This window comes from Micromesistius poutassou, assembly GCF_964030765.1.
Source record: "Micromesistius poutassou genome assembly, chromosome: 9".
Taxonomy (NCBI): Eukaryota; Metazoa; Chordata; class Actinopteri; order Gadiformes; family Gadidae; genus Micromesistius; species Micromesistius poutassou.
In genome coordinates, this window is record NC_140279.1 from 20,052,312 (window position 1) to 20,079,217 (window position 26,906).

Below are 26,906 nucleotides of genomic sequence, written 5' to 3' on the forward strand. Positions count from 1 at the left end.
TGTGGCTGATGCTGCAGCATGACGTGCCCGAGGACTTTGTGATCGCCACGGGGGAGGTGCACAGTGTGAGGGACTTTGTGGAGAAGGCCTTCCAGCACGTGGGCACGACAATTGTGTAAGTGCATGCGCACACACACACACACACACACACACACACACACACACACACACACACACACACACACACACACACACACACACACACACACACACACACACACACAGACACACAGACGGTGCTTTGCCCCCTCCCCCCGCCCAGCTAATTGACCTTTGACCCGCCCACCTTTCCTCTTCTGTCGCTATTCAGGAAGCGCTCCATCATGTTGACATAAGCTACTATCTGTCGCTCATCACATTGATTAACCTGTGTGTGTGTGTGTGTGTGTGTGTGTGTGTGTGTGTGTGTTGCGCTCACATTATGAAATACAGTTATATGTTTTGTCTTTTGGAAAACCTTAGAATAATAAATTAAATGTCAGCTATGGGGAAAAACTCATTCTATCCTCCCCACCTCAACTCTCTCTCTCTCTCTCTCTCTCTCTCTCTCTCTCTCTCTCTCTCTCTCTCTCTCTCTCTCTCTCTCTCTCTCTCTCTCTCTCTCTCTCTCTCTCTCTCTCTCTCTCTCTCTCTCTCTCAGGTGGGAGGGTGAAAATGAGCAGGAGGTTGGCCGTAACAAGGAGACAGGAGCCATTCTTGTGAGAGTCGACCCCAAATTCTTCCGCCCCACTGAAGTGGTGAGTCTCCCATGCAGCACTGCCGTGGACCCGTCTGTGTACTCCCATCACTTTGTTCCTGTGGCTTTCACAGCGGGTTAATGTTCTGTGAGACGCCATGGGTGAAATAATCGTCAAATCGTCTAAAATATTCCACTGTTTTTGGTTCTTCTTGACCTATTACAGTTATGGTGAATGACTGACAAAGCCGGGTTTCTCACAATCTCCGCCGTGGGCTACAGCTGGTGCTGTGCACTTTTGTGTTTGGGAGTCACAGACCTGCGGAACAATAGGCCTTCCATAACCAGAGCCAGACAGAGGGCAACTGGAGCCAGGGCAGATGTCTAATGTTAAGGCATTCATGTGTCATAAGTGATTAGTGAAGTATGTTGTTTAACATCTGTTTCACTTGGACGCTTGAGTATATGCAACATTTTCTATCTTTTGCTTAGTTTTCATAACCATAGATCCCTGAGCCTACAATAGCAGTGAACTAATGAATGAATGAATTAATTAATTAATTAATGATATATATTCGGAGGAGAGAATTTAGCATCAGAGCCTTTTCTGAGGAACATGCTGGGATGTGGGTCAATGCACTGGACTCCTACGGGTACATTTACATGTAGAATTACAATCCTCGACCAGACCAGATGTCATGGAGCCCCTCTGTGAGATGAAAGGTGCTGTGAGAGCAGAGTCACGACGAGGCCCTCCCTGCAATCACCATCCCTCCTATAGACTTTTCATGACACAACATCCATTCACCCTGCCGCCATATTCCCTGTTCTCCCAGGGTGTATTTTAGTCTGTATCTCCCTGGTCATCTCATTTCCGCTCATTATGGTCTGGTGACGCTCTACCTATCCTTCATAGCGGCTCCAGGCGGCCAGCCACCAGCCTCTATTATGTGGCTTCAGACCGGCCCAGACTAGCCTGGCAGCAGAATAATACCGCCGTATCCTGCCAGCCGGCACCCGGTGAGGGGATTTATTGATACTCTTATTTAGCTTCAGCTAGGCCTGGGCGATAAGGCTGAAAGACATATCACCATAAAACTTGATCATATTGATCGATATCAATAACTATTGATCATTTTAATGAGCTAAAAAGACTAGGAATCACCACGCTGGATTTAAACACTTCTGTTTAACATTTAATACGACCTTCCACTGCTCTTCATTGATCAATACTCCAATGTCGACACAACAATGAAAACCACTCAAATATTGTAAATAAGTACGGAACCGTGTTTGTGTGACAAACCCAGCTGCTAGATCCGGTGGTCCAGTCTCTTTTCGATGTATGTTGAACATGTTTTATATTGATATTGACCATAGTATATCACGATACGATCATTCATTTTTTTTATTGCCCAGGCCTAGCTTCAGCGCACAACCCGGAGTGTGTGTTTGTGTACTGGCTGGCTAGGGCCTGTGTGGGCACTCAGGCCGGGCTGTTCCGGGGCAGACGAAGCAGCCCCTCTGTCGGCTCATTAGCACGACGGGCCACCGTGCGCTGACTGTTTCTGTTCATGTCCTGTGTGCCTCCTGATGGTCCCTGCAGACCGCTGCGTCTCCACTCTTTTCTGACCTCTGTACATGGTTTAGGATCCACAGACATTCGGCATGGGTGTCTGTCATCACCCTGGACGTGTGTGTGTGTGTGTGTGTGTGTGTGTGTGTGTGCGTGTGCGTGTGCGTGTTGGTGTGTGTGTGTGTATTAGGATAGGGAGGGGGCGGGGGGGGGTGTAGGGTTACCCCGGGGTGTCGCGGCCCCAGCTTAGCTGTCAGCTCTCTGCGTTTATGATCAGGAGCTCCCCTGCGCCGCGGCCTCCCCAGGGATTAGAGAGGAGGCTGAGTGACGGAGGAGGATTAGTGGAAGCCCCCTGCTGACTGACTGCACTGAGCACTGGAGGGAGCGGAGCGGGGGGGGTCGGGGTTAGCTAGGCGCTAGACACACCTGGCAGTCTGGTGGCAGAGCTTCCGGATCACGCTTGTAAAGCATCCGGTCCGTCTTAGCTAAACCCAGCAGGCCTACCTACAGAAACTATTACTTTACATGCAGGTGAAGGGTTCAGGTACCGTTGAACGATTGGTTTGATCCAGTTGAATCAAAATACACCACTGTGGATTGTGAGCAGTGCTGAGTGATGTGCAGGTTTTCTGCCTCCCTGTGATTTGCATACCGTTCAGAGGTCTGCTGATGTTCCTCATGAGACTGAACCGTGTTGACAGGAAGATGTTTTCTTTGCCTTTGCGCCTGTTACTTCAACGCTGAAGGTGAAGTGCCGCTAGAGTGGCTGTCTCTCTGATACTGTAGGCCTCCTGTGGCTCCGATGTGATCAGGCTGTGAGTCATTGTGTGGTGAAAGGCCAGAGAGAAAGAGAAGATCTGCGGGGCAAACGTGGGCCAGCTAAGACTGGAGGTCAAGCTAACACATTGCATGGCGTGTCACGGTCTTCCCCCTGTTTTAGAGATGAGGAGTGTTTAACCTTTGACCCCCCGCAAGACAGGAAATGAGTGATACAATGCTCAGCTCAGCATTGTTTCGCCTCTTTGAGTGGAAGTGCCTGTCATCGATAGTGTGTGTGTGTGTGTGTGTGCGTGCGCCTGTGTGTGTGTGTGTGTGTGTGTGTGTGTGTGTGTGTGTGTGTGTGTGTGTGTGTGTGTGTGTGTGTGTGTGTGTGTGTGTGTGTGTGTGTGTGTGTGTGTGTGTGTGATTGTGCATGCTCATGTGTGCGTGTACATGCATGCATGAGCACAGGTGCCATTAGTCTCCTGCTTAAAATGTAGCGGATTTGACTTTTAGAAGCGCGTGTGTGTGTGTGTGTGTGTGTGTGTGTGTGTGTGTGACTTTTGCATGCACGTATCATGTGAGCGCTGGTCACTGTGAAAGGAGGCTGCCCTGGGTTGTGTGTTAATATCTGTGTAGTTCATCATTAGTCCTGTCAGTGTGTGTGTCTGTCCTCTCCCCGCCCCTCAGGGCCGCAGGGAGCGACCTGGGGAAAGAAGCTCAGGTGTATCTGGCTTGTGTGTGCATGAGTGTGTGTGCTCCTGTGTGCGTATGTGTGTTTAAATGCCACATCACCATGTGTGTTCTTCTTTATGTGCGGCTAAGCTGTGGGTTTATGTCAGAAATTACCCCCCCCACCTTTGAACAAGGTTTTTTTTTTCCAACCCGGGTTTGACTTCTAGTGAAGTGTTTGACCTTTAGGAGGACAGTTCTGAGCTGCTGAAGGATGTGCACCACTTTCCATTCAGTCAGCCAGTCTGCACACTGCAACACGGTTACTGCACACAGTCAAATCTAAACAATGTACCCAATATTTCATACAGCAGTGAACTTCCGCGCTGGGACATATTTTGAAGGAAGTGGCGAGATGGTTGTCTTTAAATAAGGGGCATTTGTCATAGAAAATACAGTGTCCATCAATGTCCCCACAGCCCCTTAACGTTGTGTTTTTGTGATTCTTCAAACTGTTGCAATAAATATGTCTGTGTGCATTTACAACCAAACCACTTGTTTTGAATGAAGTCACTGGGCTCCGGCACGCCCAAAGTAAGCTTCATGTGTACGTGGTGAACTGAATAATAGCACAATTGTTTCCGTGAGAGATCCATGCACTTGTTATAATTGCAGGGCCTTGTGGTTAAAGGCTATCAGTCAATCAGTCAATGTCAGAATTGCCTTGAATGTAACTGTGGCCCGAACAAGTCAATTTGAGTGTGGGTGGAATGAGTGTGTAATCAGGGCTGTTTGTTCCCATTGTGCTGACGTTATACCGCTGTCAGTTTGAGGAGTTGCCCCGCGGCTCTGCCAGGGTTTATCTCCAGAATTAGGTCTAGAGCAATAGTAAAGTGTGTAATCCAGCTCATTATCCCTGGATCGTTGATGATTGCTTTTGAGGCCCAGGGAGCCGTCCTTTAGCTTTGGATGTTGAGACATTATCACATGATAGGCGTATAGGAGGTATAACCTGTGGATCAACTTCTGATTAACTTAACGTTTAAGCGTTTCATTCATTCGCAATATTGAACAATTGAGAGAGAAATACTACTGCCCCAGGAATGATCCATTGAAGAAACTGAAATAAATTGAGGAATACGTTTGAGTGACTGTGTGTGCTTCGTGCATGCGCTCTGCACGAGTGGTATCACTGCTCTAATGCAGCCCAGCTGACATATTTGCAGGTTCACACGTCACCCAGGGGAATAAACTGTTGCAAGATGATGGACAGCACTGCAGGTTTTCCACCTGGGCGGGAGGCGGTGGAGGTGGAGGAGGAGGAGGAGGAGGAGGAGGAGGAGGAGGAGGAGTCGTGTCTCTCCCTGGCCCTCCTCCCTGTGATTCCACCGGGCGTTCCCTCACCTCACTCTGCTCTCTGTGCCCTCATTCCTCTTGGGGTGAGGCCACTGGCAGCCTGTGTGCACGTCCATGCATCAGAGCCAAAGTTGGCTTATCTTACCCTTTACTCACCTGGCCATACCTGAATGTAATCATACCCAGCCTGCTGTCCCAGATAAACAACCACAACCCGTCTTCAGCCCTCATGGCCCTGTTGTGGTGCAGGCCCATTCTATTCTGTGAATTCTCCTCGGTTCTTTCCAGCCATTGTGTTTCTTTGATTGACACTCCAGGCTCACTGGTGCCAGTTTGAAGTGATGGAGTAAACCACTGACAAGCGGCGGTTATAAATGGATAGTGCTTCTTACTCAATTTCCCCCCCGGGGATCAATAAAGTGTTTCTGATTCTAATCCTGATTGGCTGAGCCAAATTAAAACGAACACTGCATGACAATAGCTAGACAAATGTAAACCACTGTTCTTACAATCTTAACAAATTCTGGTACAGATGTCTCCTCCACCTTTTGTTACTTTCATGTGCACATAAACAACTGGTTTGTGAATTTGGATGAATCTTTATCGTTTTGATCGTGCAAAGAGAGCGGAAACTCTAATCTTCAAATGACAAATAAACCCTGGGCCTATCTCAGCCCGTTGCACTTCTGCATGTCCATCGAGCCGTCTACCGCCTTTTGATACACGCTGTGTTATACATAAGAATACCTGTTCATCTACAGCATTCATGTACCAAGTCAATGTCTTCAATGTAAGTGGATTATTAATCAAATGTACCACATTTCTATAAATTTGCATATTTTAGAGCAATAGAGAGCCGAGATTCCGTGGATTCCTGCATCTAACGTTTGTTTACGTCACACCACTCAGCTCATCTGCTCCTCAGATCGTTACACAGATCAAGTGTCACACCTGTCTCCTAGGTGACGATCGAGGGAAAATCAGGCTCTCTCATCACCTCTAAAAATAGAACTGTCTACATGACCGCACCGGCATTGCTCAACTGCCAGTGTTGGACGGCGCTGAGTATGGGCATGTGTGACGGGGCCTTTTGTCATCCGACTTCCTATCCACGCCTGACATGTCCGTCATTCTCAGGTGAGACGTGCGTAACCTGTAGTCCTCTGTCTAGTTCACTGGAAAGAGGCGACAGACAATGGCCCAAGTCATCCACGGAGAAGGTGAAAAACAGTGGCTGTTATGGCAACCCTAATGATAGGGAGAGTCAACCTGCTAGTTCGGATGATCAAGTTACAACGGCGGCACGATCACTCTTCCAGCCACTTAAGGCTTTGTGTCACTGAACTAGTGGGTGAATTAAGGTTTCAGTGCTGGCCTGGCCTGTTGTACAAAGTAGTTGCAAAGTTATCGATGGATTACAATTTATGACTCCCTGGATGGGGCTGTCGCTCAGGAGAGAAGGAATGGATGTTATGTTTTCTTAAAGGAGACATATTATGGTGTTTTCCCAACAAGTAAACATGGTATATGAGTTCCGAAAAACATGTTTTTGAATCTGTTTGCTGGAAATAGCTTTTAGGAAAACAAATTCTCGCCAGTCCCTTTCAGTCCCTTCAGAATGTGCTGCTTATGGTGTCTGTAGCTTTAATGCAAATGAGCTGCTGCCCATTGACCAATGAGCTGTCAGAGTGAACCACAGCATGCAGGAGAAGTGATTGTTGCCGTTTGCAGACTCCCGGAGCTCTATATCTATATAATATTTAAGCAATAGATCACGACAGGCTGTGATCACCACAGTTAAGGGGGTCGCCGTCCCTCCGCTGCGCGTCGGGACGGACAACGCCCCTTAACTGTGGTATAATGACCGTATACCACTGACTGAAGTGATCTATTGCTTTTATAAAACGGTTACGTAAGTATGGCGAAATGAAAGTCATAGACACCCTCAATTTTGAAAAAGCGAGAAAGTCGGAAAAGCATTTTTTTTTATCGAATACTAAAAAGTAGTCCCTCCTGGCTGCCGGCAAAGTGTACGGCGGTTGCTATGCAACACACTCTAGCGTCCTTCAGAGAGAAGGCTAGAGACGGTAGCTCGGTTCGCCGGCAATTTAGCCTACTGTCGAGTTCACTCAGTGTGTGCCTATTGCTTTACAACATTTCCACCCTCTCCAGCAATCAACATGTTTTTAGGCTTCAGTGAACTATGCCATTGCTTTTATATATAAATAAACAACAGTTCAAGTTAGGCGCGGAGTGATACTGAACTCTGTAAACTGAACGGGCGTCATAGCTGTGTGTATACGCTCATTATACAACAGTTGGGAACCAATCAGATCGCTTGATTTAAGCCACCCGTTTTATAATATATAATATTATTTATTGTTATTATTAATAATAATAATAATTATATTATATAATATATATGTCTCTATATAATATAATATCTAATATCAGTTTTTTCATAATATGTCCCCTTTAATTTTTTTCTGTTTAGAATTTCTCATGCGCTGATCATCATTGATTATCCTATCATATCCTTTTTCATGAGACAAGTTCAGGACCCGTTTATATATATACAGTATATATATATATATATATATATATATATATATATATATATATCTAGGTCAGCGTTCATTTTGTCACTTACAAATAAATGATCATGCTTTGAGACCTCGGTTCCACTTTTTATAGTCCAATCAAGCCAGGATGCAGAAACGGTCTGTTCTGGACAGCCCCAGACCGGGTCTGTTCTGGACAGCCCCAGACCGGGTCTGTTCTGGACAGCCCCAGACCGGGTCTGTTCTGGACAGCCCCAGACCGGGTCTGTTCTGGACAGCCCCAGACCGGGTCTGTTCTGGACAGCCCCAGACCGGGTCTGTTCTGGACAGCCCCAGACCGGGTCTGTTCTGGACAGCCCCAGACCGGGTCTTGCTCACATTGTGATCCAGTGAGCTGGACCACTTCCTGAGGTGGTCAGGCTCGCATTCTGATCCGATTGCATAGGCGTGTGAAGAGCAGTCTAGGCACCATATGGAAGAATAATGAAGACTCCTTCATTAAGACCAGCCTGCACGGAGCTCGCAAGGATTATTCTTCCTCTCCTCTCCAGGTGTACAGCGCTAACCACACCAGGACTCATACCCGGGACCGCAGCTTTAGTTACCTGCGTAACACAGAGCTAATTCACCGCTTGAATATCTGTCTTTGAACTTACACATATCTTTTCGACTAAAAAACAACCATCAAAAAGCATGAGCTGCTATTGAGATGTGTAAAGTTGTGTAATACACCACGACAGCAGTGCTATTCTTTATACATTTGACTTTTAGTATTACTAGTATTGATATTGAGACATTCCTGGGCGGAGGCCATTAGTGCTGAACTTGTGGAGTGCGTGGGGAAGCTGGCCTACCGACCAGCCCCTTAACGCTGGCTAAAACAACAGTGCATGAATGTGCACTTGCACAAATGAAGGCTTTTGCCTATTTAATTCCTTTTTGAACAGCAAGAACAACATAAGGGCTTATCTTCAACCCATCGCCATTTCAGAAGATTTGCTCTACAAGGAAGTAAAATTTAATTTGTGGAAAAAAAAATGGGGACGATAGACCTGTGTGTCCCATCTCGATCATTCAAACACAAACGTCACGTTGAAGCGGCGAGCGGGCCTGAGCATGGTCAGATTCACTGTGGCCCTGATGCCCAGTGCTGAATGCTACCAATGCTGCCTGTTTGCATTACCGGATTAGTGTCATTTCAGAATAGATTTGAATTATTTATCGAATTGGAATTCATTCTAAAACAAATGAATTCTAAAACTAGGTCAATGAGAGGCATTCTTTATCAAAGTGTGACCCCCGTTGGGAGAAAATCTACAAGCACATGACCTTTGACCTAAGTTATGTTTATGCGGTTGAGGGCTCATTGGGCTACAGCTGTCTCCTCGATACATTTGGGTACATGCACACAGATACAGTGAACAAAACACAGGCTGTCGGTAGGGAGTAGGCTGTTAGGAAAGTCAGGTCAGTGTTCACTTTCAGTTTATCCTCACGGCGGGCCAACAGAGCTCATAACCCGACCTGCACGGACCGTCTCACACATCATGACCAACATGATGGAATATTTTTCTACCCATACTTTTTAAAAAATGTACTTGAATCTAGGGTGGCTGACTTGCATGTTAATTCAAGGGCACACAGGCACAAATAAAGCAAGTGCATGCATAGAACAGGAAATGTAAGTAGAAAGTAGAAGAAGTAATTTCATGATATATGATCAACCCTGTACCGAAGTAAATCGGTACAAGCCTGTCCTATGTGAACATGCAGAGCTGCTTCATAAAGCCTAAAATATGTCAGCCATTTTAGGGTTTCCTGGTATTAGTGTGCAACTGCCTTTCCTCTCAAGGCTTCTGACAGTGAGCCCATTCAAGCCATCGCAGGCTTCAGTCAAACCACCGCCGCAACATGTTCTTAATGGACTCGGATTTCATTAAAAGCCTTCCCCAAAGCAATCTATCAGACACTCTGACCTGCCAAGACGCTGACCTCCAAAGTATCCTTGAATGGAAATGTAGATGCTGATTGCAGTACGCGTACGTTCAGAGGTATTCACCTTCAGACAATCAATCGTCATTCAAGCTTTAAGATGGTGATTGTGGCCACTGCTTCCCTGTCCGTTTGGGGTCAGGACAGGAGTGAGCCGTCATTATTTTTACGCTGCTTTTTGTCTCTGGCAGTGGTGCAGCTTGAGGTAGAGGCCGCCAGAGGGGAAGCCAGGGGGCTGAGTAGAAGTGCTGACTAGCACTCGGTGCCTCATCTCTGGGCTGAGGCAGACAGACCTCCGGCTGAACCACAGCCGCTTTGGAGAAAAGGCTGCTGGTGAAGCGCTGAGGCAGCAGTCCTGGCCCATTTCACTGGGTGGAGTTCCCAGAATTGTACCGTAGCCCCCGAGACGAGAGAGGTGGCGCTGGGATACAAGCCAGTCCAATGTTAGGATCATACACGACGCGCGGCCTAACCCACTTGTTTCCCCAACACGGCGCTTGTTTGCGGTCTGAACATCTGAGTTTCATTTTGCGTGATTAGTTACGTGCGATCCGCCATTAGTCCACAAATTTAAAGATAAAAGTCTGTCACGCTGGATGTCGGTGAACACGCAAGGTTCCGAGATTCCCCAGATTCCTGGGCAGTTAGCAGTGAGGCGATAAGAGGAATGGATAGGTACGACGGCCCCGGTGCTTTGACAGCTGTTTCTCTGAGCTGATACACGGAGGTGAATGTTTGAGCACTAGACAGACATAAAGAACCATGCAGCTTTTATGAGCACTGCGATTTATCCGCCAAACAAGCTTTGTTGAGCTTTGTTGGCCTAATTTATGGCACCTGACAGATGAAGGCGGCTATCAGAGCTGCAGTTTGGGGTGTTTGGCAGCAGCCCATGGGTAGTTTCACTCGCAGAAAGCATAAAATATTAGCGCAGTTTTAAAAAGGAATTGGGTGTCCTTTCCAAAGACGGTTCACTGAAAAGCCATTTAGCTTTGGCCTGGCTGAGGTTCAGGGCTCTGGAAGGGTTCCCGTAAGCATGCTGTTGAGAAACATCGCCCCACTGAGATTAACCGGAAAACAAGATACGTTCACAAAAGTTGTACATTTTGTCTCAATATTGACAGTTTAACTTACAGTCTGTCAGGAAATATTCAGAGGATGGAATAATACACTAAACAAACTGTGTGCTGAAACCCTGTCGGCCAGGGTCAGTTTTGTGTTGTATTATTGCTGGGTGTTTCATGGCAAAGTCGTTAAAAACAACTTTTTATACATTTGGAAACGAGCAGTTTTCATAAAAATAGTCATGTTTTATGTTTGACAACCTTAAATATGGTGAGGGTCATGGTGAGTAGAGGCCCCGCCTCTCCCTGGTTATTGGTCATTTTGATCTCACTGCTCAGATTTCCATGGGCTCAGTTATCAGATGAAGCAGGTTCCTGACTTCCTGTGTAATGTTGCTGAATTCCCCCGACACACACACACACACACACACACACACACACACACACACACACACACACACACACACACACACACACACACACACACACACAATGCATGAACATTAGCAAATAACATTTAGTTTCAGTTCAATGTATGAAATCGAAGTGTGTCTTCTATTTCATGAAAATGTGAGGCCCTGTGTTAAAAGGTCCTGTGTTAAAAATATATATTCATAACTAATACCAACCAAAGATTTCTTCAGTGAGAGAGAGAGATGAAAAGAAAGTATAAACAGGCTATTGCACAACATCATTGTCTACACCACAAGCACTCCCACGTGGTTCACTGTTGTTGTGGTTGTTAGGGTAACCCTCACCTACATGTCAATGACACGGCGCTCCTACGGAAGGTACACCAGCTTTGTTATGACCACGGCCCCCAGACATGTCCCGTAACCTGGTGTGAGAGGGGCCCCCGAGTGGTCGGACAACTTCTTTCATTTTTTTCCGGCCCTTTTCCTCTGGCGCTGACGGCCACTCTTTGGCCCCCCTCGGCCACGCGTGAACTGATGTGAATTGGACGGCAGGAGGCTTTAACCCCTGGGAAAGGATCTAGCCGAGAGAGGGCTGAGAAATGGGATTGACCTCTGGCCTTTGGAAGGTGAAACGTGATCCTGCTATCTCCATTGTTGGGAGAGGAAGGTGGGGCCGGGCGTCCTCCCCACCCCACTGATAACAGCTTCCTGTAGGTAGCGGCTAGCGACGGGCCAGGGTCAGGAATAGACGGTTGTTACACCACACTCTAATTACACTAATCAGATGTTTTGCTTTTATTTTCTGTTACATTATAGGTTTTGTGATTATTTTAGTTTTTTTTGCTTATATTTTCTGTAACGTTTTAGGTTATGTTATTTTTTTTGAGGGGTTTGGGTTTCATAAGTCTGAAACACATGCACAGCACTTGACTTGAAATGACAATTCTCTTTTATTTTCATACAAATTGACTCCACAACCCCCCTCCAAAGGGCTGAATACGCAGCGTCCCTCTAAGCCATAGTCATAAACCAAAACGTCAATGTTAACATGCCACAAACTTTACCCAGCACTCACACAAAACCATGGGAGGCTCATCAAGATGTACAGATATGGCCCGCAGCGCCCTCCTACCACACCACGGAGACTTAAAGGACGCCGTTGTGAACACCTGCTGTGTTCTTCAGTCGGCCTTGCTTTCATTCCTACACGATCCAACCATGTGACGGTTGCTATTTCTAAGCCACCATTCAATTCGAGAGATGATGTAAATGACCTAACGCTTATCTAGCGAGGCCGCACCCACCGCCCGCCCAGAGGATGCAAACCACCGGGCCACGTGTGACCTCAGAGCCCACCGGTGGACGGTGAGATCCTGCCGGCTGAGAAGCGGTTGCCTGACACTGTTTTCCTCGTAAATCCTTTTTTTTCCCTCCTTTAGAAAAGGTGCCTTATTTCAGTGTGTTGTGTGATAATTTACCACCTGAGTTCGGGCGGCGGCCTAATCAACCATGCTGAGAGAGGGGGGGGGGATCTGTGACACTCGGCATTTACGGTGATGTATAGTTTAATCGGCTTCAATCGTTAAAGCTTGCTGTAATGAAACCATAAAAAAACAGAAGGCCCTGGCCGCGTGCCACTGGAGCTCAGTCGGGGGGAGAGCGTGTGTAAGCGGAGAGCAGCTCCCAGCCCTACCTGGCTGGCTGGTGCACCATCACACTGGGCCGTCTGTGTGCCTGCAGGACTAAGCAGCCCTGTCTGGTACCGGCCAGCAGAAAGTAGCACAAAAATCTCTGACTATGTGCAAAAGATTGGATGCGAGGTGAAAAAAGTGTGTGTGTGTGTGTGTGTGTGTGCATATGTGCATGTGTGTGCGCGTGCGACAGTCTGGTATTTCCTGAAAGAGTTTCCTCCTATCGTCAGAGCGGAACCACCCCGGGCCCCTCAGCGGTCCGCCCTACAGGCTGACCCGGTACTGCTCCCTGAGAGAGAGAGAGAGGCGGTGAGGGGCGGGGGGGGGCTTGACAGAGAGGGTGACAGGGAATAAAAGAGGCTGTTATTGAGGAAGGAACATGTGGTGTACCTGAGCCAAGATGGTGTCTCTCTGCGTCTTCTCTGCCCCAGGCTTATGGGCAGACTTCCACAAGCCCGGGTAGAGTCTGTCGGTCTCTGGGGCGGCCGGTTTGAGCACTCTTCCTTCTCCCCTAAGAGATTAGAGGGGTTTTCTGTTGAGCTATTTCTGTGTGGGTCAGGGTGAAGGGTCCGCTGGTCTTTAATGCCCCTTCTTCAGCTTCTTCCTGGGTTTGGAGTTTTTATCTTAAAATGTGCGCCGTGGATGGAGACGGAGAGATGAGCATCCAGAAACACAAGGCAGGGTTCCTGCGCTGTTATCGGCCCAGCCTTAATCTGCAGCAGGGCGCCTGACGAGGGCAACCTGCCCGCGGGGAGGGGAGCGGCCCCTCTGGGCCCTCCTGCCTGACGCTGCGTTGGCGCTGGGGGAAGGGGCGGGCGGTTGGGCTGGTGGGTGGGGGGTGCTGTGCATGTCCTCTGCCCCCAGAGTCCCAGCTGGCCCTGGTTAGGCCAGTCCGTGTGGTTGGAGGAGCCCCTTAGCACGGGCTGTCAGATCCACGCAGGCTCCCCCAGGAGAGGTGAGGAAGGCGGGGAGGATGAAGCTACCCAGGCCCTGAGGAGAAGAAGAGTGCATCGATGGTGGAATATAGTAGTGTAGAGTTAGAGAGATTGTTAAGTAGAACCTAAAGCAGTGTATAGGAGGTGTGAAGTAGAGTAGTAAAGAATTGAGAGCAGTGTAAGAGAGGTCATATAGTAGAAAACAGTGCGCAGAGCGGTGTGACTTAGAGAAGAGTAAAGTAGAGAGGACAGCACAAATGTGGCTCCGTTTATATTCAACATGTGGCCGGTTGTGCTTTACTAGCTATCTGTCATCGGATTATTAACGCCTCCCTCGAGTCAGGTAGCCCTGTGTGGTCCCTTTACAATAATGGACAAGCTAATATATCGAGTCAAATCAGGACATTTTTTTCTTTCCATTCTTCCTGGGTTTGTGGTTTTCGTCGGTCTGAAGGGCCAACTGATTAATACGGTCCACTTGAGATGATGTCACACTCTTCTAGTGTCTCTGTCTTCATTCTAAGTGGTAGAGAGGGAGAGAGGGAGCGTGGGACAGAGAGCGGAGGGGGAGAGGAAGAGAGAGAGATCAGAATCTGAATCTGAATCCTTTTATTAACGAAATTGTAGCAGCATCCATGTATACACACAACATATAACTAGTAAAAAGTACAAGGCAGTAGTGCAATGTACGCATAAAAATGGGGGAGATGATGGGGGAGAGAGGGCAAGAGAGAGAGGTGTTGAGGTGGAGATCGAGAATAAAGAGCTTTTAGAATGACAGGAAGGGCAGGAAGGAAGGAAAGGAGAAGAGGAAAGTGAGCGATGTGGCAGCCCCCACAGAGCACGTCTAAGATTTGTGTGCGAGTCTCTGTACATACAAAAAAGCACCAAAAAGTGATAGATTGATGCAGTGATATTCAACCGTAGATGTTAGTATGAGTGTGAACTCTTTAGAGAGTTTGTGTGTGTGTGATTGTGTGTCAGTGTGCTTGCACGCACAGTTTGAATTATATGTGTGGAATGTGTGTGTCGACCAATGTGTATTACACACCTCCTTAGCAGCATTATGTGTGTGTGTTTGTGTGTGTGGACCATGGCCAGAGCGTGTGTTTGGGAGAGCGCAGTGCGACGCAGTGCGTCCCCCTGGCTGGTGGGGCTGGTGTTTCCTGCAGTGTAATCAGACTCTGTAGTGGAATGTGTGAACCACATCTGAGTCCACTCTAGCCCCTGCCCTGCGCCTCACTCAGCAGCGCTGCACCGTAAACAGCCTGCTGGAGCCGGAGGTGGAGCTGGAGCCGTTGCTAGGTGGAGCTGGAGACGCAGCCGGTGTGGCTGCAGCGCTGCAGTGACCCTAGTTGATGCACCGCCAACAGACACTGCTAGACGCATGGCCTCCCTGGAACGTGTATGGAAGAGTGTGTCAATATGTTTTGGGGCAGAACTAAAACCAAATACATTGGTATTGTTGTGGTGATAGTGTGGTCATCCTGACTTAATTTCCCCCACAGTATTTTGAACATCTACCTCTCCCACACATTTTAGCAAAGTGTGTGTGTGTGTGTGTGTGTGTGTGTGTGTGTGTGTGTGTGTGTGTGTGTGTGTGTGTGTGTGTGTGTGTGTGTGTGTGTGTGTGTGTGTGTGTGTGTGTGTGTGTGTGTGTGTGTGTGTGTGTGTGTGGGGGGGGTTAGTCTAAGGGGTTAATTGTAGTGTGACCTTGCTAATGTCTTTCCCTGGCTTGTTATCTTGATTGGGTAATTAATTCTGGGCTCACTCTCCTCAGTCACTCTATTGCTCGCTTTCTCTCTCCCCCCCCCCCCCCCCACACACACACACACTCCTGAACTTAGGAACCCCCCACATTCCTGTAACCCTGAAGCTGACCCATCACATTACTTTTTAACTTCTTACTTTACTCTCTCTCTCTCTCTCTCTCTCTCTCTCTCTGTCTCTCTCTCTCTCTCTCTCTCTCTCTCTCTCTCTCTCTCTCTCTCTCTCTCTCTCTCTCTTATTTTTATATATATATATATATATATATATATATTATTAGCTCTACCTTTCGGAGCACACCAGCTCGTTCTGCAGGATGGACATATGTTGTTTCCTATAAGTTCTGTTGTTCCTCCTCTGTCAATCCGATGACTGCCTGCAGACAAGGAAGTGAACTGGACATGTTTTCTCTCTCCATATAGCTCTCACCCTCCCTCACTGTTTCTTTATACTCCCTCTCCTCATCCCAACAACACACACACACACACACACACACACACACACACACACACACACAGGCGGTGGATCTCCCTGTTTGGGCATGATGAGAAGGGCAGATCAGCAGGGCTGATAAGAGGAGGAATGCTGCTCACAGAGGAAGGCCTGTCTCCCGGGGAGACGCGCTCCATAGCAATGTATGGAAAAAGTGCTCTACACACACACACACACACACACACACACACACACACACACACACACACACACACACACACACACACACACACACACACACACACACACACACACACTTTCCTCTCCTCTACCATGGCCAGCTGTCCCCCCCCCCTCTCCCCCATCCCCCCCATACGGAGGTGACAAGATGGAAGGGGTGGGGGGTGTTATGACCCAGGCATGCCCGTTCAAGCCCCCTGCCCCTCCGAAACTTGCCCTTTTCCCCTCCGTCTCTCTCACTCTCTCTCTCTTTAAGACGTTTTTTAAACTGCCAAATATTAAACTGCCCGTCTTATGCACGCCTTTTTCCCTCCACGGTCCGTGCGTTTACACTGCCCAAGGTAAATTGCCGGCTTGATCTAGCACCCCAATTTACCCTCCTGGACCCTACACACATTGCCGGTTTCATTCTGATGTAAATGAGATTAGACGCTCTTCGGTTAGATAGATAGATAGATAGATAGTCCATTATTAATCCCCCTTAGGAGAAATTCACAGTGACCAGCAGTACAGTGGGAAAAGAGAGTGCGAAACAAAGAGTATATATACAAATAAGATTTACCAATTTGAAATAAAATATAATAGGGGGGGACTTGGGTAGAGGTGTTGCTGCGTTGTCTAGACAGAGACAACTCAGCGATATCAACATGAGGAGTTCTAACTGGAGAGACGGTGAAATCTGCGAGCTGCTGATCATGTGAGAGAAGGTGATGCAGTCGCATTAAACAAAGACGGGGAAAGATGGTGCGATCTATGAGAAAGACGCAGAGGAACTTTCCTTACGAGGCTTTTGTCGGGATAAAAAAACAAGTGGTCAGCAAAATAAAGAATATATTGGCGTTTTTGCACTTGTAAATAGTAAATTGCGTTTGTAGCCTACACTCAGATGACCTATTCAAATCATAATTACCTATTCGACAGACACATCAGACTACACGTTAGATTTACATTTACATTTAGGGTATTTGGCAGACACTTTTATCCAAAGCGACTTACAATAAGTACAATTGTCATAAGAAGTGAAACAATACATCGCTGTCGTGTCGGTACAGTAAAGATTTTCATGGAACCAAGTGCAAGTACTAACAATGGCTAGGCCAACCCATTCCCCGTGTACAGCAGTGATAGGTAGCTAATGATGCTACACAATTAAGTACTATGAATAAATACAACGTACATTAAGTGCGTTCATTAAGTACCAGGACGTACAACAGACAATAGTACAACAGACAAATAAAGGGACTGGATGGCTATGTAGAGTGTAGGTGAACTCTGAACAGGTGGGTTTTGAGTCTTTTGCGGACGCTGGTGAGTGACTCTGCGGTCCTGACATCGGCAGGGAGCTCGTTCCACCACTGTGGTCCCAAGATAGAGAAGAGTTGTGATTTTGTTGATCGACCTTTGGTTGCTCTTAGCGATGGCGGTACCAGACGTCCAGCTGAGGTAGTTGAGCGGAGGGATCGAGTTGGGGTGTGTGGTTTGACCAACGCTTGGAGGTAGGCAGGGGCAGTGGACCGCCCTGTCCTCTGCCATAGCAGATAAACAACCCATAACTTAATTGCAGTTTTTGGAAGCTGTGACATGTCACTCATCTGTCCCTCTATCTACCCCCGTCCCTCTCACTCTCTTTCCCCCTCTTCTTCTATACTATTCCTCCTCCACTGCACTCCTCCCTCTCTCTCCTTCCCTCTCTCTCCCCCTCTTGTCTCACTCTCCCTCCCTCACCCACTCCCGCGGCTCACTCCTACAGTCTGCAGCGTTTTTGCTGACTGCAGGAATTATGATCTGTTTCCCGTCCGCAGGAATAATAGAATACAGGAGGGGGAGTGTAGGGGGGGGGTGGGTTGTTCCACGACCATACCCCCCCCCGCCCCCCTCCCCACCCTCACCTCACCCACCCTGCCCGACAGCACCATGGAACACTCACCCTAACTCTAGTGTGGCCAACTCTGCCGCAGTTTAAGTGTGTGTGTGTGTGTGTGCGTGTGCGTGTGCGTGTGTGTGTGTGTGTGTGTGTGTGTGTGTGTGTGTGCCCGGCCAGTGAGTGAACGTGTGATACGTTTTTATATATATATATATTTTTACCTTTCACACAGTATTAAAAATGCGACGGCTGCCCAGGTACAACCACATATCCCCAGACCTGTGGCGATTCCAGCATCATCAAGGACCCCCGTACCTCCTCCACACTTCTCACTCATTATGATGATCAATATCTGACCACACACACACACACACACACACACACACACACACACACACAGACCAGGGGGTGCTGGGGGGATAAGCGTATCGGCAGCCAGCCTCCCCTGGATCCAGCCCACTTAAGTGTGTCCTCCACCGTGTAAATATTTATCACACAGCTTCCCCCAGGAATTTTAATGAGCGCTGATGCAGAGCAATCATCACAGGACCTGCCCGGCCGCTAACAGGCGCTGGGGGAGAGGGGGGAGAGGGGGGAGGCAGCAGGGGACAGGGAGGGCCCGTCTCTTTTCACTCCATTTTTTTGTGTTTTGTTTACGATACATTAATCTCTTCTTCATGGAATCTAGCTGCTCTCCTGCTGTCTTTTGCGCCGGTAAATTAACACTCCACACACAAAGGCCACAACCGAGCACTCCAGGTGTGTGCGTGTGCGCTAGCAGCATACATGGCTATCAGCGTGACAAGGACACCTCGTAGAGGTCACTTAACACATTGTGTGCAGCAAAAGCTGCGTGGGGCATCTGGGAAGGAAACCTGAGATAATTCACCCATGCTGCTCTGCTTTAACCTCTCTGTCTCTGTCTCTCTTTGTCTTATCTGTCTCTCTCTGTCTCTCTTTGTCTCTATCTGTCTCTCTCTGTCTCTCTTTGTCTCTCTGTCTCTGTCTCTCTTTGTCTCTCTGTCTCTCTTTGTCTCTATGTCTCTGCTCTCTGTCTCTGTCTCTCTGTCTCTGTCTCTGTCTCTCTTTGTCTCTATATGTCTCTCTCTGTCCCTCTTTGTCTCTCTGTCTCTGTCTCTCTTTGTCTCTCTGTCTCTCTTTGTCTCTATGTCTCTGCTCTCTGTCTCTGTCTCTCTCTGTCTCTATGTCTCTATGTCTCTGTCTCTCTTTGTCTCTATGTCTCTGTCTCTCTTTGTCTCTATGTCTCTGCTCTTTGTCTCTTTGTCTCTCTGTCTCTCTCTTTGTCTCTCTGTCTCTCTTTGTCTCTCTGTCTCTCTGTCTCTCTTTGTCTCTCTGTCTCTCTTTGTCTCTCTTTGTCTCTCTGTCTCTCTCTTTGTCTCTCTGTCTCTCTTTGTCTCTCTGTCTCTCTGTCTCTCTTTGTCTCTCTGTCTCTCTTTGTCTCTCTGTCTCTCTTTGTCTCTCTTTGTCTCTCTGTCTCTCTTTGTCTCTCTGTCTCTCTGTCTCTCTCTGTCTCTCTTTGTCTCTCTGTCTCTCTGTCTCTCTGTCTCTCTTTGTCTCTCTGTCTCTCTTTGTCTCTCTGTCTCTCTTTGTCTCTCTGTCTCTCTCTGTCTCTCTTTGTCTCTCTGTCTCTCTTTGTCTCTGTCTCTCTTTGTCTCTCTGTCTCTCTGTCTCTCTGTCTCTCTTTGTCTCTCTGTCTCTCTGTCTCTCTTTGTCTCTCTGTCTCTCTTTGTCTCTCTGTCTCTCTTTGTCTCTGTCTCTCTTTGTCTCTCTGTCTCTCTGTCTCTCTGTCTCTCTTTGTCTCTCTGTCTCTCTGTCTCTCTTTGTCTCTCTGTCTCTCTTTGTCTCTCTGTCTCTCTTTGTCTCTCTGTCTCTCTTTGTCTCTCTGTCTCTCTTTGTCTCTGTCTCTCTGTCTCTCTTTGTCTCTCTGTCTCTCTTTGTCTCTCTGTCTCTTGGTGTCCATCTTTTCGTGACCAACAGCCCTCTCGTGGTTCGATTGGTTCTCTCATGACGTACAAGAATGCATGGAAATGAACAAACTCAAAACTTAAAACTGTTCGAACACACAAGCACACTCCCAGATCGTGACCTTTAAATATTTAAAAGCGCTGGGCAACACTGCTCTGAAATTATTATGACCCTTCTACACACACACACACACACACACACACACATCCTCTTCTTGTGTTTCGGCCCCTATATACGCAGCTGTCCTCTTGGTTCCTCTTGGCGTCGGAGGTGAGCTGGGGAGTCACCAGTGACAGATTTGTGACTCTGTGTCTGAATACAGGGGCTTCTGATCCCCACCTGCACACACAAACACCAAGACACACACACACACACACACACACACACACACACACACACACACACACACACACACACACACACACAGAAACACACACCAACCCCCACACCTGTTCCCAGTGTCCCCAGACTAGCCTTGATCTGCCTTACCTGCTTTAAAGGTGACATGCCACCAGGTGTGAGTGTGATCAGCCGTTACAAGCCCGACACGCCCACTTGTGATGTCAGAAGAGGCACATTTTCAAAACGGCTTGCAACGGCTGATCACACTCACACCTGGTGGTATAATATGTCCCCTTTAAAGAAGATAGAGGCGAGTCAAAGCGAGGGAGGGAAAGGTTACGGGTGTTTAATTAGTTCCCCTCTCGCGTCGCTCTGGCTCCTCTTCCTCGTCCTTTCACATGTCAAACTCGTGTACAACAATACCTCCTCCGTCCGGGGAGACTTGAGCCTGTGACGACACAGGACCACAACAAAAGGTCAAAGGCGAGGACATGCTTGTGGAACATCTGGGCCTGGGATGGACAGAGAGTGTGTGTGGGGGGGTGGGGGGGGAGCGTGGTTCTGGTTCCTGCTTTATCTGGTTGTTTGATGTGTGTGTGTGTGTGTGTGTGTGTGTGTGTGTGTGTGTGTGTGTGTGTGTGTGTGTGTGTGTGTGTGTGTGTGTGTGTGTGTGTGAGAGAGAGCCCTAAGTCCACTACTGTACAAACACCAGAAAGTGCAGCTACTGGCCTGGTCCAAAAACCACATCACAGACTGCCCTCTGAGTGAGGCCGAGAGAGACAGAGATATGAGACTGTCTCCATGAGAGTGTTTGATCTACTTCCCATAAGTCAGCATGTTCCCTTTAAAAAAAAAAAGCAGTAGTGACGGGAAAATGTTTTCTTTGAGTCCAAATATTAGAATGTGTGTGTGTGTGTGAGCGTGTGCGTTTGTGCGTGCGTGTGTGTGTGTGTGTGTGTGTGTGTGTGTGCGTTTGTGGGTGTGTGTGTGTGTGTGTGTGTGTGTGTGTGCGCGTGTGTGCGTGTGTGTGTGTGTGTGTTTATGTCTGTGTTAAAGAGGGCCGGCCCCCAGTGTGCTCTCTGATTTATTGACGGTCCTTGCAGTGATAGCAGAATTCCTTAGCGTCAAATGCCTTCTCTGAGTGCCTTTAACGGCCTGTACGCTTTATGGAGCGTGATCTCTCACACTTTATGTGTCTCATTTTTATATATTTTGTCTTGGGGAGGGTGGGCCGCGGTGGTGGTTCGTTCTCTGGTTAAAGAAACAGGACAGATGTCCACGTTCTGCCATACTTCAAGTGTCTTTAACACAGTTACACAATTTCATTAGTTTTGGGAGTTTCCCTTTCTACTGTCATGCCAAACTATACTTCATACGGTTCAGTAGTATGGTAAGAGATGTGGAAGTAACCAATAGTGTCTGGACATTGTAAGCACAGGGACGGTTAAATGGCTTGTGTTGCAGCAAACGGCCACCAGGATCAGGACATGGTGGGGATGAGGATGAGGATGAGCCCATACTCAACAGGTGTGAGGATTAGGTGGTGCTAGGCCACCTAATGTCATGATTTCTAAACATAATTTTTTAATCTGTATGTCAGGCTTACCTCTGAAGCCAGGAGAATTTTTTACTTTTATTTCCGTCAAATTGTCACTATCAAGTCATGACATGGTCTCCTTGTAAAGCCATTTGTACATGTTGTTCCTCACCCATAATGCAACTCTGTCAACATGAATGCCTCTGAACACATGATGTGTGTCGGTATAGTATCAGCTCTTATGTTTACTTTAATATAAAACATGTATCAGGCCACTGGGGGCAGGCACACATTTTGTCACGGCAAATTTTCAGCTCTCTTATGCAAGTTATTGTTTTTATCACGGCAGCATATTTTCAGACACGGTCAGAGTGCTACTTTAAACAGGATACACCACAACGTTGGGTTTGGTTCCTAATCTGATCCATGTGAAGATTATATTGTGTGCCCATCTGAAAGTGGTTGATGTGGAATTATTCGCTACATGCTCCGTTTGGGTATGGTTGACTTTGCCGGAGAACACTTTCGCAACTCGTGTGTGTGTGTGTGTGTGTGTGTGTGTGTGTGTGTGTGTGTGTGTGTGTGTGTGTGTGTGTGTGTGTGTGTGTGTGTGTGTGTGTGTGTGTGTGTGTGTGTGCACACCACTCACATAATGTCATAGACCAACCATGACGCAGGTTTGCTTGGTGACTCTGGCTCTGTTTCCATTACGGCGCCGTGTGATTCCATTAACGTCACAATCTCGCAGTTTGACAGAATCACAAAAATAGAACAAGTATTGTTCAGACAAATGTTGCCGGTGCCGTTTGTGTGTGGATTCCACCCGACTAGATATAATGAATGGAATGCTGATATTTATTTATTTAGTACCGTGTCATTGTAAGTGACTGTGTCAACAGGCCACTTATTCTTTTGGTTACAAATCAGTGTCTGTCAACTGGGCTTAACATTAGACAAAATTATTCAAAGTTGTATCAAACAGTTTTCATCGTTCTGACTGGGAACTGATGAGGTTCAAAGTATGCAAACTCATTGCGATGGAAACAGATTGAAAGATTGAAATTCTGTGTGGCAATTCTTTCTCATTAAGTTGAGGAAAAGTTGTTCTCAATTTCCCAGGTGCAGCTGTTTATCTGAAGGACAGCATGATGTCCACACATTGTTGCACGTTCCATTTTCATCAGCGTATATTGGTTGCTGAGCAGCTGCGATTGCATGCATCTTGAAGTACAGTGGACGTTCCTCGAAGGCAGGCTGCAAAACGTCCTACATTACAAAACATAATTAATATAATTATGGAACAAGGGGATTACTTCATGTGTTAACATAGTAGGGTGCGTTGTGATCATTACATCCAGCCTAATGATGAATTGCCATCGCAACAATATGTAATCAGTTGAAAAATGTTTCCACTTATAAACTAATTACCTGCATTCAATCCAAATATGAATGATGAGTAATTTTCAACAACCTGTTCGTCTGGCAAGCATGAGGATTACGAAGTACATGTAGAGCTTGTGAATGTTTTAAAGGTGTATTACAATCTACTCACCCGCTACGGAGTCAAATCCCCGTTCCCCACGGTGAGGAAGGGAGAGTCGCAGAGAGGGGCGACACGAGAGAGCTTGCTTTGAGTGTGTGTGAAAACAACAGAGAAAAGCAGGGCCGCTGGGGGGGAGAGCGTTACCACAGTCTTTCTGGGCGTGGCGGTGGACGATCTGAGAGACGTGGCCCCTGCTCCGTCGTAGGGGTAGCTGCCTACGTGTGCGGGGGCTCAGACACGCGGCCATGGGTGGGAGAGAGGTCTCCGAAAGGCCCTGTGTCGTGTGCAGAGCGGCCTTCTCTCCTAACGCATCCATCCAGCCTCCACACAGAAAACCCTGCGGGGAAGACAGCCCAGAGCAGGCCCTCCCTCGCGCCTAACTGAGTTACCGCAGTCAGTCTCAGGTTCAGATCGTCCCCTCAGAATGAAACATGTAAAATAAGGATGTTTATTGGTTGATCAATGTGGACTTATTGTCCGTTATATGTTTTTTCAATATACTGTCACAAGGAATAATACCGTTGTTCAATGATTCCCTCATCATGGTTTAAGCTTGACTGCCCGTTACTTTACACATTAAATAATCGATGACCCTGTTTAATACCGATCATGTTGTGTTTGGTTGGCAAGATAATGTATAGAAATGAATGAATAAATGAAATGCATAAAAAGTTAAATAGATGGCGCACACAGGGGAGAAAATGAAAAGACAGAGCAGAAAAGTGAAGGCACAGAGGGTTTCCTTTCATTTTTTCCCTCCTAAAGCAGCCTCACTCTGGTGGTCTCAGGCAGGATTTCACTGGAACTAGCTGGATCTTGAACCCGGCACAAAACGACAACAGGGAAAATTAGGGTTGGGGCGTGTGTGTATGGAGGGGGGGGGGGGCGCTGTCTGGATTGCATGATGGCAGACAAAAAGGTGTGTGTGTGTGTGTGTGTGTGTGTGTCAGGCCCTCTCTACTGGTTGGCAAATAGAGGTGTATTAAACGCCCGCTTCTTCTCTAGTGGCTATCTGACATGAATGATAAGTGGTTTTCTCTCTCTCTCTCTGTGAAGGAATACCTGCAAGGGGACAGCAGCAAGGCCCTGGAGCATCTGGGCTGGAAGACCAAAGTCACTTTTGAGGTTGGTATCACTTCCATCCGTGTCCATGCGGAAAACCGATCAAATACAAATACATGCAAGAAAGGTTTTTCCAAAATGCTGTGTCCCTTTGGTTTCCATTGTTAGTTTTCGGATAATTTGCATTTCTGTACACAAGTAGATCAGCCTTTTAGCATGAAATATTTCACATCTATATGTACAAGTCTGCCGCACTCTCATTGGTCCCAGCCCCGTAGCTTTGTAGCAGCAGGCTGGTGCCTGCGGTAAACAGCCAGCACCTCGACACAACAACCGTTAAATGACCGACAACACTGGGACCATCAGCCAGGCTCTGGAAGGGATTTGGATGAAGAGAGAAAGACTACTCTACCCAACGTCATCTACAGACAAAACTTGTATTTTCTATTTGAAACAAACAATGGAAGAACAAAACCAATGCAGACCAGGGACTATATTATGTGCATCATGCTATTAGGAGTTGGTGGATAATTAGCTTTAAACAAGTCTTTAGCTCATTGTGTGTGAATGGAAGGTCCTGGCCTGGGGTCAAACACCAAGGGACACAACATTTTGGAAATGATCGTCTTTCATTTGATGGCGGGGGCGCTTATTTTAGGCAGAATATGAAAATAATAATTCTTAATATGTGGCCGCCTAAATGGTCTGTCTTTGTTAAAATATGCAACATTGTGGACCTCCCCTCCCCCACAGGAGCTGGTGAAAGAGATGGTGGATGCTGACATGGAACTCATGAAGAACAATCCTAACGCTTGATTCTACAAATGTGCTCCCCGTAGCAACGACCACAACGACCTCACACTCCAGTGCTGCTGTCGCAATGGTGGAAGGATTTTATTATGAATATCGTCACTTTACTTTTTTAAATCGGTGTGTCCCTTTTGTGATTTCTGTTGGTAAATTGTTAACCATGTGATGCCTTGGATGTGGATTTCTCCTTTTTTATATGATATTAGTAAATTTACTGTTAATTAGAAAGAATAAAGAATTATATTTATAATCTGGTGATGCAATGAATGGTTGAAATAATGATGGGGAAACTTGTATTTATTTTTTCGTTATATACATTGAATGTGAATTCCATTTTAGGAAAGTATATAGGGAAAGTAGCCTTCTGTCAATTATAGTAAAGAAACGCTTATTAAGGTTAGAAAATCAAAGAAATTGAAATGCATGGAATTCATTTTTTAAATAAATATTGATCTTTTACATGTCTCATATTATTTTTGTGTTGTTCTACTTCGAACTGTCCATATGTTTCCCGTCGGAAAAAACAGGCCACCAGTGGAATTATGGCATGGATTTTACCGTAATAGTTATGTTATAACATAGCGCACTCTACTATTCACTCACCTATGCATTAGCCTACTATTCCCTCAAAAAAACAATGGCCCGAACAGTATAAAATAATCAAGTTTTACAAATAATAATGCAGGTTTGAGTCCAAAGTGCGAGAATGTGTTCCTGGATCGGGGCCAGGGCTCCCAGGTTGCGCAGGGGTCGACCGAGCAGCAGCCGACCCCCCCCCCGTCATTTCCCTCCTGCTCGCTCAGATTTCCAGGGTTTTCTGCAGCACACTGCCCTCTTTTTCTCCACAGGAAATGCTTTTCCGCGGGTCCCGAATCCCTCCTGGCTCTGTGTGTCCAGAATTGCAGACTCCAAGTAGTATTCTTAAGGATGAAATCCCAACCGTTTAAATCGAAAATAAATACCTAAACAAAACAAGCGCACCAACGCATGCCTAGGATAAAACAGTCTTTATGTTTTCACAAGATGTGAACCTCTTTCTTAATGTTTCTTAAATCTAAACCAAGAATTAAAAACACAAGTTATCCAATAGGCTTGGCTTTAACATATAGGTAATATTGAAAAGGCCTACAAGACTAACATTCACCAACGGTTGGCCATGGCACACTGCATTATGATCACCCCTTGATTAAACAGTTCGACATTCCAAATAGGGGGGGAATCTTTTAGAAACGGTTTGTGCAAAGACAACACCTAGACCTATGCAACGTCGTTCTCAGACCATCATAGACAGCGCAGCGTCTGTGTAGACTCCGTATTGGAAACAGATGGTGCTTTGAGGTTGGCCCTGGAACTGACTGCGAGAAAAACACGTTTCCACTGTGCCGGCGTCCTCTCTAGCTTAATACACACACAATACACACACTCACATAACACACACACACACACACACACACACACACACACACACACACACACACACACACACACACACACACACACACACACACACACACACACACACACACACACACACACACACACACACACACACACACACAGGTGCAAGGTGCTGCGTGGGCTCGGGGCTGGCTTTGGGGGAAGCAGACGGGGTTATCCCCCTCGGC

The 26,906-nt window shown here is 47.0% G+C and overlaps 1 protein-coding gene across 1 annotated transcript; it reads left to right on the forward strand.

Annotated features, from left to right (window-relative positions):
• gmds (GDP-mannose 4,6-dehydratase) lies at nucleotides 1-25,692 on the forward strand. The gene is made up of 4 exons (XM_084472719.1): nucleotides 1-115; nucleotides 641-737; nucleotides 24,466-24,534; nucleotides 25,225-25,692. Exons 1-4 carry the CDS (start codon nucleotides 9-11, stop codon nucleotides 25,285-25,287), a joined length of 336 nt encoding a protein of 111 aa, XP_084328845.1. The 5' UTR covers nucleotides 1-8; the 3' UTR covers nucleotides 25,288-25,692.
• Nucleotides 25,693-26,906: the final 1,214 nt, after the last annotated feature.